This window comes from Myxocyprinus asiaticus, chromosome 2 (genome assembly GCF_019703515.2).
Source record: "Myxocyprinus asiaticus isolate MX2 ecotype Aquarium Trade chromosome 2, UBuf_Myxa_2, whole genome shotgun sequence".
In the NCBI taxonomy this organism is placed as follows: domain Eukaryota; kingdom Metazoa; phylum Chordata; class Actinopteri; order Cypriniformes; family Catostomidae; genus Myxocyprinus; species Myxocyprinus asiaticus.
In genome coordinates, this window is record NC_059345.1 from 62,739,836 (window position 1) to 62,755,237 (window position 15,402).

A 15,402-nucleotide genomic window follows, 5' to 3' on the forward strand; every position below is an offset into this window, starting at 1 on the left:
TTACAGAGAAAATAATGGAATTCATTGCCTTAGATGACCAGCCATTCTCTGTTGTGGAGGACAATGGATTTCGTAGGCTTATACAACATATTGAGCCGCGTTATACACTGCCAAGCAGACGCTATTTTGCAGAAACCTGTCAACCTGAAATGTTTGACCGTGTTGCAAAACATGTTCATGAGCTCATGACCACAGACATCCCAGCTCTAAGTTTTACCACAGACATTTGGAGCTCAGACGTAAGTCCAACTAGCATGCTTAGCTTAACAACACAGTGGATAGATGATGATTTTAAACTGCAAAACATTTTGCTTCACGCGCACAAGTTTGTGGGGTCACACACTGCAGCAGCGATATCTGATGCTTTAGCTATCATGCTTGACACTTGGCACATCGACAAACTCTGATTGTCAGAGATAATGCACGGAACATGGCAAAGGCTATGGAGGACAATGGACTCAATAGCATACCGTGCATGGCACACACGCTGCAGTTGGCTGTGAATGAGGCAGTGCTGAGTCAGCGCAGCATATCAGAAATAACAGCATCAGGGAGAAAAATTGTGGGTTACTTTAAGCATTCTCCGCTTGCTTATTCCCGATTACAAACTTTGCAAATACAGTGTGGAATGCCACCCAAACGACTGCAGCAAGATGTAGCCACTCGCTGGAACAGTACGTACTATATGTTGCAAAGTCTACTTGAACAAAAGTGAGTCTTAGCTGCGTACATGACAGATTACGATCTGCCGGCAACTTTGAGTGCACATCAGTGGATGTTAATGGAAAATATTGTGTCTCTTCTCGCTCCATTCGAACAGTTAACCAAGGAAATAAGCTCAGCTAATGTGTCTGTTGCTGAAGTTATTCTCTTGATCGCAGCACTGAAGCGCCTGCTCGGAAAAGAGGCAGAAACAGACTATGGCGTAAAAACAGCTAAAAAAAAACTCTACTGAAGGCTGTTAACACATGCTTTCTAGACACTGAGTCCAACCCTTTTTACTGCATTGCAACAGTACTAGATCCGTGATTTAAAGAACATCACTTTGACATGGAGAAAAAGCAGCGTGCACTAGAAATGATACAGGCAGTGCTGGAAGCATCTGGTGAAAGATACTCCGCGCAGCACAGAGGAAAGTGTGCCAGAGAAACGGTCGTGTACAAATGATGAGGTGCACACTCCCTCGCTTTCTGACATGTTTGACAAGATTCTACAGGAAAGCGCCCCGATCCACAGCAGTGCCACAACTAGTGCAGCTACTCCACAACTGGAGACTTATCTAGCTGAACTACCCATTGCCAGAAGCGACAATCCCCTTGACTACTGGCGCATGAACAAAGATCGCTTTCCATTGCATGCGCAGATTGCACACAGGTATTTATCTGCCCCAAGCACCAGCACAGAGTGAGAGACTATTCAGTGCAGCATCTCATGTTCTTGATGAGAAGAGGAACCGTCTCTCCAGCCAGAAAGCTGAGCAACTTTTGTTCTTGAAGAGAAGCCTGCCACTTTTACTTAAATAGAAAGCAGTCCAGTTTGCTATGTGTATAGCAATTACATTAAAATTTGTGTAGCCCTGCAAAACTTTGTTCTTCATTTGAGGCTACATCTGTTGTTCACAGTTTGAGGTTGGTTTTAGTTCTATTACTGCTGTTTTGCACTGTTGTTTTGCACAATAATTTTCAAATAAAATGGAAATACTTTTACATAAACAGAATAGAGGCCCTCTGCCATTCTGTGTTTTGTCTGTTGTTTTCATTAAAATGATCATGTAGCATATTTAAACTTTTTGTATTTGCAAGATGCTAGCCTATAGCTGCTAAGTTCATCCTGAATTTTCGGTTTTGGCCCAGAATTTTCATTTCAGTGTATCACTGTATGGATGGATGGATGGATGGATGGATGGTCCAATGTTTGTTTTCAAAATAAAAGTCCTTAGTCCCAGTTTCCCTCTGTGACAAGAGCAATGTGTCTCAATGTCTGTATCTTTGCAACAGTCACTATTTACATGTATTCACACTCCTTTACCTCTGTTTTTTTTTAAATTTTTTTTTTTAACCAAAGTCTGCCATCCTGTCTGCTCTGTAAACAGGTCAACCTGCTAGCTCGATTGCCGTGTCGGGAAGTCTCTGTAATAATCATCACACAGCTGTGTATGATGTGGAAAGTAATCGTAAGTCTGATTTCGTCCATCTTGTTGACGAGTGACCGGTAGTTGGTGAGGATGTGACTTGGTTGGGTTGGTTTATGTGGGTTAGCTTTTAGCCTCGTTGCAGGCCATCTCCCTTGCCCCACTTTTGCTTTCTTTCCCTCCGTTGTCTTCCTATGAGGATGGTTTGTAAAACTCCCGTGGGCTTCGCCAAGTGTAGAATCTACAGTGGAATAAAAGCCAAATTTCCAGAGGTGAAATCCTCACACAGAACTCCGATACTAGACAGTTCCACTTGTCTGTAAGACATACTTGCGCCGACTGCTTGAACTAGCAAGCCGCCACCATGTATGGTCCACTATGGGACATTCACTATAGAGCATTGTGTGCAGTGTGAACAAAGCCCAGGTAACTTGTACCACCATGACCCTATGTGCATCAGTGATCCCAATCCTGGTTCTTCCAATATGCTGGTCAATGCCACAGTAATCGTGACAACTTTAGGACCTGATAAGTTGGAAAATGTAGAAATGTGTCAAGAATGATATAGAGAATGTAAATGACCCAAGCAATGGTGTTTTTTGGTGCAGGACAATCTTTTTGTCCGACCAATGGAAGATGGGGGAAGTGTTTGGAAAACTTGTTTAAAAAGTTATTATTTTTGCAGTTCAATTGTTGTGACATTAGTGGTACAGGAGTTACACACCTGAGACTTAAACTCTCATTTGTCGAAAGGCCTCATATCGTCAGATTTTTTTCCCTTGTCCCCTTTAGGAGCATTAGCAGGTGTGATCGACATCGCTGCAGACTGGATGAACGACCTAAAGGAGGGGGTGTGTCTCAGTGCCATGTGGTTTAATCATGAGCAGTGCTGCTGGGGCTCCAACGAGACAACCTTTGCTGAGAGAGACAAGTGCCCTCAGTGGAAGTCATGGGCTGAACTCATCCTGGGCCAGGCAGAGGTCAGAACATCACCTTTCTGTACACCAGATGAAATGTATCATGGCGTTTCAGTTTCGCTTTATTACTTGTTGTCTGTCTCCTAGGGTCCTGGTTCCTATATAATGAACTACTTCATGTTCACGTTCTGGGCGCTGTCCTTTGCTTTTCTGGCTGTGTCTCTTGTGAAAGTGTTTGCCCCCTATGCCTGCGGGTCAGGAATACCTGAGGTAATTCTGCAAATGAATTGTAGGAATTAAATGCTGAGCTAGAATCAGTTTTTCCTGCTATATCCTAATGAATATAATTGCATGGACAGATACCAGCTGATCGTGACACTAGGGCTTACTAGGGCTGGGCAGATTTCTCTAAAACCAACTTTTTCACAACACTCATTTTAAATGTCGATATTTATGTATTTGATCTGAACCTGCAGAAGGTGATTTATTTATTCATTTTATTTAGCATGAAGTAAAAACCTAGCTAAACAAAAAGCACATTTTCTACACCATTTTCACTTTATGAAAAAGCAAGAATAATATTTAAACATTTTTATTTAGAATTAATTTAATTGAAATAAGACCGGTAACGCATTAATTTAGCATGATTATATAAAAAAATAACACATAGCAATTAATCATGCCCCTTTGACGTAAATTCATAAATAAAGAATTTTTTGTGAGTCTCTGTCAGCTGGGGGCGGAAAGCTCAACTTCAGAGGAATGGCCAACAAACCGACAGCTGGACGGAGCAGAGTGAAGACGTCTCGAGACGTGTTTTAAAATTTTAAACTACATTAAACTTGACACACCGGCCTAAAAATGTGACATTTATAGCTTGAGGCACTGAAAACCAGCAACGCAACCACCGTGTGATGCTTCAAAAAGTGTCTGTAGCAACTGTAGGCTGTACTGTAGTGATAAGCTTATGTTAAATAATATGGAAATTAAACAAAAAATATATCGACTTCTAAAGCCACTTTGTTGTATTATCTTATCCAGTGTTTCTCAAACCTTTCATGGAGGACCACTAACACTACACATTTTTGCATGTCACCCTAATTTGACACTAGGGAAGCATGGTATATTGGTACAAACAAAATCATTATGGAATTTGAATGGTTTTATTCTCTTGCTGTCTATTTTCTTTATTTCCTCAATGGTCGACACTTCAAACTCAAGTTGCATTTTTTTCTTCTCCATAAATACTCAGCAGACCCTACACAGCAGTGTCTGTCCATCTATGCATTTTGATTTGAAAAGCTTATAACAACAATGACTCAACAAAAGTTTAAACGAAGATTACTAACCGAACTTTTAAAAAAATGGCAGGTATTGGCTGTCTGATAGCTGATGAAGCATATTTCTTGACCAAAGGGAAGCATTTGCTGTTCTGACTCCACCAAAATAGTTCCACTTTGCAAAAAAGTACCACCTCAGGAGCAGGTACTAAAAGGATCCAATGTTTGATTTAGGTTTTAGTTCAATGTGGAGCTAACAACAAGAACCTGAAATACTTCCAGGAACAAGGAAAATGCAGTGGAATAACACCTATTGGTGTAGGGGAGAATATAGTGCTTAGGAATAGAGTTAACATTTTGATAATTTGAAATGTAAACCATGCCACTTTTGTACTTTATAATCATACCTCACTTCTGTCTTTCTCTCGGATTGTCTGTTTCTCTTCTGTCCATCAGATTAAAACCATCCTGAGTGGTTTTATCATTCGAGGGTACCTGGGGAAATGGACCCTGATGATAAAGACCATTACTCTGGTACTGGCTGTAGCGTCAGGTCTCAGTCTTGGGAAAGAAGGTCCACTGGTCCATGTGGCCTGTTGCTGTGGCAACATTTTTTCCTACCTCTTCCCCAAATACAGCAAAAATGAGGCAAAGAAACGTGAGGTTAGACATCCTTAGCAAAAAAGAATATTGACAGTAATTTAAAGATATACAGTTGAATGCAGAAGTTTACATACACTTGGGTTGAAGTCATTCAAACTAATTTTTTAACTACTCCACAGATATAATATTAGCAAACAATAGTTTTGGCAAGTCGTTTAGGACATCTACTTTGTGCATGACACGAGTAATTTTTCCAACAGTTATTTACAGACAGATTGTTTCACTTTTAATTGACTATTTCACAAGTTCAGTGGGTCAGAAGTTTATACACACTAAGTTAACTGTGCCTTTAAGCAGCTTGGAAAATTCCAGAAAATGATGTCAAGCCTCAAGACAATTAGCTTCTGATAGGAGGTGTACCTGTGGATGTATTTTAAGGCCTACCTTCAAACTCAGTGCCTCTTTGCTTGACATCATGGGAAAATCAAAAGAAATCAGCCAAGACCTCAGAAAAAAAATTGTGGAACTCCACATGACTGGTTCATCCTTGGGAGCAATTTCCAAATACCTGAAGGTACCACGTTCATCTGTACAAACAATAGTACGCAAGTATATACACCAGGGGATCACGCAGCCATCATACCACTCAGGACGGACACGCATTCTGTTTCCTAGATATGAACGTAGTTTGGTACAAAAAGTGCAAATCAATGCCAGAACAACAGCAAAGGACCTTGTGAAGATGCTGGAGGAAACAGGTAGACAAGTATCTATATCCACAATAAAACAAGTCATATATCAACATAACCTGAAAGGCTGCTCAGCAAGGAAGAAGCTACTGCTCCAAAACCATCATAAAAAAAAGCCAGACTACAGTTTGCAAGTGCACATGGTGACAAAGATCTTACTTTTTGGAGAAATTTCCTCTAGTCTGATGAAACAAAAATTGAACTTTTTGGCCATAATGACCACCGTTATGTTTGGAGGAAAAAGGGTGAGGCTTGCAAGTCAAAGAACACCATCCTAAACGTGAAGCATGGGGGTGGCAGCATCATGTTGTGGGGGTGCTTTGCTGCAGGAGGGACTGGTGCACTTCACAAAATAGATGGCATCATGAGGAAGGAAAATGATGTGGATATATTGAAGCAACATTTCAAGACATCAGCCATGAAGTTAAAGCTTGGTCGCAAATGGGTCTTCCAAATGGACAGTGACCTGAAGCATACCTCCAAAATTGTGGCAAAGTGGCGTAAGGACAACAAAGTCAAGGTATTGGAGGGGCCATCACAAAGCCCTGATCTCAATCTGATAGAACATTTGTGGGCAGGACTGAAAAAGCATGTACAAGCAAGGAGGTCTATAAACCTGACAGTTACACCAGTTCAGTCTGGAGGAATGGGCCAAAATTCCAGCAGCTTATTGTGAGAAGCTTGTGGAATGCTACCCAAAACGTTTGACCCAAGTTAAACAATTTAAAGGCAATGCTACCAAATACTAACAAAGTGTATGTAAACGTCTGATCCACTGGGAATGTGATGAAAGAAATAAAAGCTGAAATAAATAATTCTCTCTATTATTATCCTGACATTTCACATTCTTAAAATCAAGTAGTGATCCTAACTGACCTAAGACAGGGAATGTTTTCTACAATTAAATGTCAGGAATTATGAAAAACTGAGTTTAAATGTATTTGGCTAAGGTGTATGTGAACTTCTGACTTCAGCTGTAAATGTGTGGAAATTGAGATTATTATTTTGATTTGTACCTATGGCTCTGTATGTCTCTCTTTCTTGTCTCAGGTTTTGTCTGCGGCGTCAGCTGCGGGGGTGTCTGTTGCTTTTGGAGCTCCTATAGGAGGAGTCCTTTTCAGTCTGGAGGAGGCGAGTTTCACTCTTTCAAGAGAAGAGAGATGAGTTGTACTTGTGTGTTTTTCTGTAGAATCAAAATTACCGGTCCTACAGTGGCAAAGCTTAGCCCATGAATATTAATTTGATCAATCAGGTAAGCCTATTTGTCCAACATCATGTTACGTAATTAATAGATGTGAGCGAAGCATTCCATTTTGTCAAATGCTTCTATTTAATTCTATCTCAGTCTTAACAATTATAGCTGTTACCTATAAAATCAAATTGACATCAAGTAGCTGTAAATAATGCACAAGATATCATAAAAAAAAAAAAAAAAAGCTAGAATACATACAAATTGATAAAGAATTGAGTAGAATATTAATAAATATATCAAATGTTAGATAACAAAATATAACCAAGGAATACACTACAGGGGCATATTTTTCCCTTACCTTTTAAATATGTGGGGCATTTTTGTCACTTTCTGTGGTATGTTCACTCCAACATACCACTAACCTAACCCTTTATTTCTTACCCTGAACCTGACCTACATCTACCATAAATTCATAGAGACTTGGCAGTGAGCTGTTTTGACTTGACCATCCTAGTAACCACATTTAACAAATGATCTGTCTCTCTCACAGGTCAGTTACTACTTCCCACTGAAGACCCTTTGGCGTTCATTCTTTGCTGCACTGGTAGCAGCGTTTGTGCTGCGCTCCATAAACCCTTTTGGGAACAGTCGGCTGGTGCTGTTCTATGTGGAGTATCACACGCCCTGGTACCTGTTCGAGCTCTTTCCCTTCATCCTGCTGGGGGTTTTCGGTGGCCTGTGGGGGGCCTTCTTCATCCGGACCAACATTGCATGGTGTCGTCGCCGTAAATCCACGCGCTTCGGTAAATACTTGACTAGCAAAAGCGTTCAGGATTCAAAAATCTTATTCAGCAAACAGTTGAATTAACCAAATTTTTTTGCAGTGCATAGAGGTCTGTAGTGAAATTAGCCATTATTAGTTTCAGAACCCAAAATTTCATCCCCAGTCAGAAAAGGGCATTTACTCAAACCAAACTGCAAGTGACTCATTCTGAATTTTCACAACTTTGTTAGTTAGATGAATAAATGCATCAATTTACACTGATGAGCCAAAACATTATGACCACACACAGGTGAATTGAATAACATTGATCATCTCCTAACAAGACCATGTGTCAAGGTCTGGGTAGATTAGATGGTAAGCGAACATTCAGTTCTCGTAGTCAATGTGTTGAATGCAGGAGAAATGGGCAGGAGTAAAGTGTGACCTGAGTGACTTTGACAAGGGCCAAACTGGACCTCGGAGAAGTGGAAGGTGGTCAACTGGTCCGATGAGACCCGTTTTCTTTTACATTTACGTGGGCAGTTGTGTACACGTGTGCCATTTACCTGGGGAAGTGATCGGACCAGGATGCACTGTGGGAAGCTGACAAGCCAGTGGAGGGGGTGTGATGCTCTGAGCAATGTTCTTCTGGGAAAACCTGGGTCCAGCCATTCATGTGGGCATCAATTTGACACATGCCACATACCTAAACATTGTTGCAGACCAGGTACACCCCTTCATGGCAATGGTATTCCATGATGGCAGTGGCCTTTCAGCAGGATAATGCGCCCTGCCACACTGCAAACATTGTTTGGGCATGGTTTGAGGAACATGATGAAGAGTTAAAGGTGTTGGCCTCAATTCCCCCAATCTCAATCCGATTTGAGCATCTGTAGAATGTTCTTGACCAACATGTCCGATCCACGGCGGCTCCACCTCAAAATTTGCAGGACTTGAAGGATCTGCTGGTAATGTCTAGGTGCCAGATACCAAAGGACACCTTCAGAGGTCTTGTAGAGTCCACGACTCAGCGGGTCGGCATTGTTTCGGTGGCACGCAGAGGACCAACAGCATATTAGGCAGGTGGTCATAATGTTTTGGCTCATCAGTGTAAGACAGTTTTTGATTACACACCAGTGGTGTTTCAATCTGAAACTTGGTCCACACAGTCATGGTGAGGTTAAAATGACAAAAAGATACAGCACATACACAGTGTAGTACTGTTATTCCTAAACTTGTAAGACTACAATATGACTTGCATTACTACATTGAATACCACATAGTAAAATTTAGTAACATAATTGGACCTCAGAAGAAAAAAAAAAAAAAAAAAAATATATATATATATATATATATATATATATATATATATATATATATATATATATAAAATATAAAATGTAAAATGTATGATATAGTGATAAACCGATATATCGGCCAGGCAGTTTAATCGGCTAATATTTGACCATTTTGTAATTATCAGAATCGTCCGATAACAGTGTTCGTTTGGCTGATTAACAGACGTGTTAATGTTCCCCTGTGTCTACCAATAGATTGGTCAATGGATGGTAAACACTTCTTGTTTTCAAGTTGTTGTTTTTTCAAGTTTATGCAAATTTGAGTAAATATTGCATAAGTAATAAGTATTTTTTTCACGTTGTAAATTGTGTACATCTGATTTGCTGTAAAATTGTATTGTTTATCTGCATATATATCGTCCATCAGCCATCCTGCTCTGTAGATATCTGTATTGGCCATTGAAAAAAAAAAAAAAACAATATCGGTCGACCAATATCGGTATGATATGACCTCTTTAATAATTATTATTACTATTAAATGATGATGTTTATTTCAATGTAATATTATAATACCATCATAATACATATGGTATCATGAGTTGAATAATGCAAACATCTCTGTCTTATGCCAGGTAAGTACCCGGTGTTGGAGGTGATCACAGTGGCGGCCATAACAGCAATCATAGCGTTCCCGAACCCATACACACGTCAGAATACCAGTGAACTGATTAAAGAGCTGTTTACCGACTGCGGCCCGCTGGAGTCATCGCAGCTCTGCCAGTACCGCAGTCAGATGAACGGTAGTCAGGCGTACCCTCAGGGCTCGGACGCCGCCGCCATGCCGGGCGTGTACTCTGCAATGTGGCAGCTCAGCCTGGCACTCATCTTCAAAATCATCATGACCATCTTTACCTTTGGTGTGAAGGTGAGCATCCAATGGTTTCTGAAAGGGTTGCTGTTACTTGCACTGATAAATGCCAATATTTATCAGCCAATTAATGACCAAATTAAAACCATCAGCATATTGATTTAAAATAAGCGTGAAAACGCAGATATGAAAAACTGATGTTTTATTTATAATTACACTTCTTCAAAACTCTGTGAATTAAAATTCAGTCCATTTGATAACGATACTAATAGCCACAATTTGTAGAAGGGTTGGCACTCCTAAGAATATGCCATATTTCATATTAATTCTTTCTCACGTTAATGTGGAAAAAACACCATAAATGGATATGACATTTGTGAAAGCGGCACTTACCTATAGGCTACATGATGACGGGAAACCGTCCAAAACGCTATGAAACCAGCAGGCTTTGACTTCTGAGACATCGGTATGATATCCATTGATATTAAATTAAGATTGAAATTCCAATATGGCCTTGTGTGATTACTAAACCCTTAAAGGTTGCATTTAAAACTGCAAAAAACAGATGTGCAAAAATATTTTAGAAGTACAAAATAGGGTTGGGGCCTGGGTAGTTCGCTAGCTCGAATCCCAGGGCGTGCTGAGTGACTCCAGCCGGGTCTCCTAAGCAACCAAATTGGCCCGGTTGCTAGGGAGGGTAGAGTCACACAGGGTAACCTCCTCATGATCACTATAATGTGGTTCGCTCTCTGTGGGGTGTGTGGTGAGTTGAGCGCGGATGCTGCGGTGGATGGTGTGAAGCCTCCACACGCGCTATGTCTCCGTGGCAACGCACACAACAAGCCACGTGATAAGACGCATGGATTGACTGTCTCAGACGTGGAGGCAGCTGGGATTCGTCCTTCGCCACCCAGATTGAGGCGAGTCACTACGCCACCACGAGGACTTAGAGCACATTGGCAATTGGGCATTCCAAATTGGGAGAAAAAGGGTAGGAAAAAAAAAAAGTACAAAATAAACTTTTCATAGCAGTCATGTTATCATATTTAGTTATTTTTTTATTTTTATCTTGTATTTACCTTCACTGTGGTTCAATGGAAATGTTTTATTGTTAAGACAGTAAAAAAGCTTTTGTACCTCTTTGTACTTGAAGCATTCCTAAGTAAAACAGTAGTCGGATGACAAAATAAGGTAAGTGGCAAAATATCGGAATCGTTATCGTCCAATAGGTTTTTGTTCAAATTGATATTGGTATCGGCTAAAAAGTTTCACATCGGTGCATACCTAGCTGCTGCTAATAGTAATATTTAACATGCTGTGCCAATACCAGCGAAATCTGATGACTCTTGATACCATTTTCAGTAGGGATGCTCTGATTGATCAGTCACTTTCTATGACTCAATTGGTGGTCTCATAATTTGGCCAGTCGCATAAACTGATCACCCAAGTCACAAAAGACGCCCGGCTCCTTAAAGACTTCAGCATCACTGTTGTGTTATCACAGGCATGTGGGGAAAACTGGCTGAATGTTGTAAGGCAACAAAACTGATTTGGCAAATAAGAGCGATGCAGTGAGACTGGTATGACTAAAATGAATTTCATCAACCGCGAGCCAAATTGAGTCAATCTTACTGATACTTTGAATAAATAGAAATCTGTTACAATGGTGACTTTTTGCTATTGGATGTGAGAGTTTTAATGTGATTTTTATTTTTTTTTTTCCAGGTACCGTCGGGTCTGTTCATTCCCAGTATGGCCATCGGTGCGATCGCTGGGCGGATCGTGGGCATTGCTGTAGAACAGCTGGCATATTATCACCACGACTGGTTCCTGTTCAGAGAGTGGTGTGAGGTGGGCGCTGACTGCATCACACCTGGACTTTACGCCATGGTGGGTGCTGCAGCCTGCCTGGGTAAGTATACATGCATGCTTTATCCTTTCTCTGCATCTGTGTTGCTGCCGTTTTGCTTTTGCCAGTGAACTAATTCGTAATGTCTGCGTTCTCTGTAGGTGGTGTGACCCGTATGACGGTGTCTCTAGTAGTCATCGTGTTTGAACTGACTGGCGGGTTGGAATACATTGTTCCTCTAATGGCGGCCGTGATGACCAGTAAATGGGTGGGCGATGCATTTGGTCGAGAGGGAATCTATGAGGCCCACATTCGTCTGAACGGATACCCCTTCCTTGACGCTAAAGAAGAGTTCACGCACACCACACTGGCACGGGAGGTTATGCGTCCACGTCGCAGCGATTCACCATTGGCCGTGCTCACGCAGGACGACATGACACTCGCCGAGCTGCAGGCCATAATCTCAGAAACAAGTTACAATGGCTTCCCCGTCATTGTCTCCAAAGAGTCGCAAAGGCTGGTGGGCTTTGCACTGCGTAGGGATATTACGATTGCTATAGGTAACAAAAAGACTTGCGTGCAAAATACAAACTATTTCAGTTCAGTCTACATCAGTGGTTCTTAACTGGTTTTGCTTCAGGACCCAGATTTTACATTGGAAATCAAGTGGCGACCCACCATAGTAAAAACGTAACCTGTATTTAATGCATCCTGGGTCGCATTTTCTTTTATGTTACATAGCACAAGGACATGCATCAAGTGACATTATTTTTGTTGTTGATGTCAACAACAAAAGTGACAGGAAGTTTTCTCTCCCCCCTTTTAAAAATTGAAGAGCATATTTACTTATATGAGCCCATTATTATCCCGTTTCCTAATTTCAAACATAATTCATACAGAACATACATATTACACAGGAGGAAAGGCTTCTCATTACCATGGTTAGGTCAGTGTAGCTAGTCTTAAATAATAGTAATAATAATAACAAATTATATTAATGAAAAAATTATTAATAGCTGAAACACATCTTAACTTTAACTATAACTGCCACTGTTGATATAAAATGAGGTCTAATAGATTCTACCTTTTAGATTATTTAATATGAAACTATAACATTTTGTTAAAATATAACAGTTACTTTTACTCATGTAAAATCGTGAAACAATTTTGTAAAGGTGGTGATGTATAATGAAAAAACAAATTTGCGCATAGCACAGTGTTGCTCTTTTCCTTCTCAGTGCTGTTTGGCATGTCAGGGCCTACTGTTTGAGAGGTTCGACTTGACTGCCTCCGTAGCGCTTTAAACTAGAAAAGTGTCACTAGAATTGAAATTGGTCATATCAGTTTTGAGGTCTGCGCTCCGCAATATCGAGGAAGCCCGGCTGTTGCACACGCGCACAAGAGAGAAGAGCACATCATGATCGCGAACTGGTTCCATTACACTCATGCAAAAGTGCAGATGAGAAGCCTTTAGCTGATTGCGAGATTATCATTAAATCTGCCTCTTCAGTCCTAAATAGGAAATAGAAAAATCACTTGGGCGGCCGCCAAAATATCTTCCAATGGGAGAACCATGGCATTGTTCTTTCCCTGCTGTCCGCGACCCAGTCCGAATAGACCTGCAACTTTTGGGTCGCGACCCACCAGTTGAGAAATGCTGGTCTACATGATTTACATTTACATTTACGCATTTGGCAGTTGCTTTTATCCAAAGTGACTTACAGTGCACTTAGGACAGGGACAAACCACCTGGAGCAACCTGGAGTTAAGTGCCTTGCTCAAGGACACAATGGTGGTGGCTGTGGGGATTGAACCAGCAACCTTCTGCTTACCTGTTCAGTGCTTTAGTCCACTACATCACCACTCCTATTTCTAGGAGGGATCTCACTTCCTCTTGCCTTGACCGCAGCTGTTTTTCTATTTACTTTACAAGAAGTACAATAATAATAATAATGTAATGTTTTAAAATTAAGCATTTTAAATTTAAGCATCTATGGGCCTCTCCAAAAGGTGGATTTTCTTTTCTTTTCTTTTTTTTGCCATTTTGTAGTGGATTTACTTTGATGTGTAGGGTTATTGTCCTGCTGCATCACCCTACTTCTAATGAGCTTCAGCTGGTGCACAGCCACCCTGACATTATCTTATAGGATATTTTGATAAACTTGGGAATTTATTTTTACCTCGGATGATGAAGCAGTCCAAACCCCAAAGCAGCGAAGCAGCCCCAAATCATGATGCTCCCTCCACCATACTTCACCGTCGGGATGATGTTTTCATGTTTGTATGAAGTGCCCTTTTTACGCCATATGTAGTGCTGCGTGATCTTCCCAAACAATTCAACCTTAGTTTCATCAGTCCACAAAACATTTTCCCTGTAGCGTTGTGGAGTGTTAGGGTAGTCTTCGGCAAACTTCAGGTGTGAAGCAATGCTTTTGTTGGAAAGCAGCGGCTTTCTTTGTGGTGTCCTGCCATGAACACCATGCCTATTTAATGTTTTCCGTATAGTAGACTCACAAAAAGAGATGTTAACCAGTTCCAATGATTCCTCGAAGTCTTTAGCTGTCACTCTAGGGTTCTTTTTTTACCTCATTGAGTATTCTGTGGTGTGCCCTTTAAGTCATCTTGGCTGGACGGCCACTTGTAGGGAGAGTAGCCACAGTACTAAATCCTATCCATTTATAGACAATTTGTCTAACTGTGGACAGATGAATATCTATGCTCTTAGAGATAACTTTGTAACCCTTTCCAGCTTTATGCAAAGCAACAATTCTTGATCGTAGGTCTTCTTTTTTTCTCTCACTCTCACTTTGCCCCCTTCAGAAAATGCCCGCCGTAAGCAGGAGGGAATAATGCTGAGCTCACGGGTCTATTTTACACAGCATGCCCCAACCCTCCCCGCGGACAGCCCGCGACCGATGAAACTCCGCAGCATCCTGGACATGAGCCCCTTCACGGTCACAGACCACACGCCCATGGAGATCGTGGTGGACATTTTCCGCAAGCTCGGCCTGCGCCAGTGCCTCGTGACGCACAACGGGTGAGTGTCTGCTGTGACGTGGGCGCAAAGATGAGAAAAAATGCATGATAAATTCTCTCTCCCTCTTCACAGTGTTCTGTGAAAAATGGATTTCAACTAACATATACCCCATCAGCAGACACACATACATACATGCATAAATCTGCTGATGGGATTCAGTTTGTGGTGTCATGCATCTGAGATTCACATACTGTAGCGCGTGCCTCTTAGCTGCTTCTCTTCTGCTAAACCACTGTACACACACTCGTACACTCACACATACACAGGCACAAAGAGCAAACTTGGGTCGCTGGTGCAGCTTTCACAGTATCCATTTGTAAAAAAAGATCTAACAACTTGATCTAATTGAAAATTAACAATAACTACATTATTTCACACAGCCCTTCTTCCTCCAATACTGTAAAAGTCATCTAGCTTCTCATGCAAAATATGATTAAGCTTACAAATAAAGGAATAGTTCATCCAAAAATGAAAATTATATAATCATTTAGTCACCATCATATCTTTTCACTTTTGATACTTTTGTGGTGCTTTTGTGTCATTTTTGAAGCTTTAAAGTTTTTGTCCCCATTCATTATAATTACTTGGAAAATTAGACTGCCCTTAAAAAGCAGAGAATGCAGATTAAGTATATGAGTGTAGAAAGATTGGTCATATTTTGCATGGCATATTTATACCAGACATGATCTTCTCATTGGAAGCTAGAGGGGTTTCA

The 15,402-nt window shown here is 40.9% G+C and overlaps 1 protein-coding gene across 8 annotated transcripts in view; it reads left to right on the forward strand.

The window, feature by feature from the left end:
- The window catches only part of clcn3 (chloride channel 3), a 67,754-nt gene that overhangs the window by 44,924 nt on the left and 7,428 nt on the right, over window positions 1–15,402 (forward strand). For all 8 annotated transcript variants that reach the window (XM_051718574.1, XM_051718618.1, XM_051718610.1 and 5 more), the window contains 9 exons: window positions 2,924–3,111; window positions 3,196–3,318; window positions 4,785–4,991; window positions 6,731–6,811; window positions 7,423–7,675; window positions 9,566–9,858; window positions 11,527–11,713; window positions 11,812–12,210; window positions 14,471–14,687. In XM_051718574.1, the coding sequence (XP_051574534.1) occupies window positions 2,924–3,111; window positions 3,196–3,318; window positions 4,785–4,991; window positions 6,731–6,811; window positions 7,423–7,675; window positions 9,566–9,858; window positions 11,527–11,713; window positions 11,812–12,210; window positions 14,471–14,687 (1,948 nt within the window). The remainder of the gene's footprint in view (window positions 1–2,923; window positions 3,112–3,195; window positions 3,319–4,784; window positions 4,992–6,730; window positions 6,812–7,422; window positions 7,676–9,565; window positions 9,859–11,526; window positions 11,714–11,811; window positions 12,211–14,470; window positions 14,688–15,402) is intronic.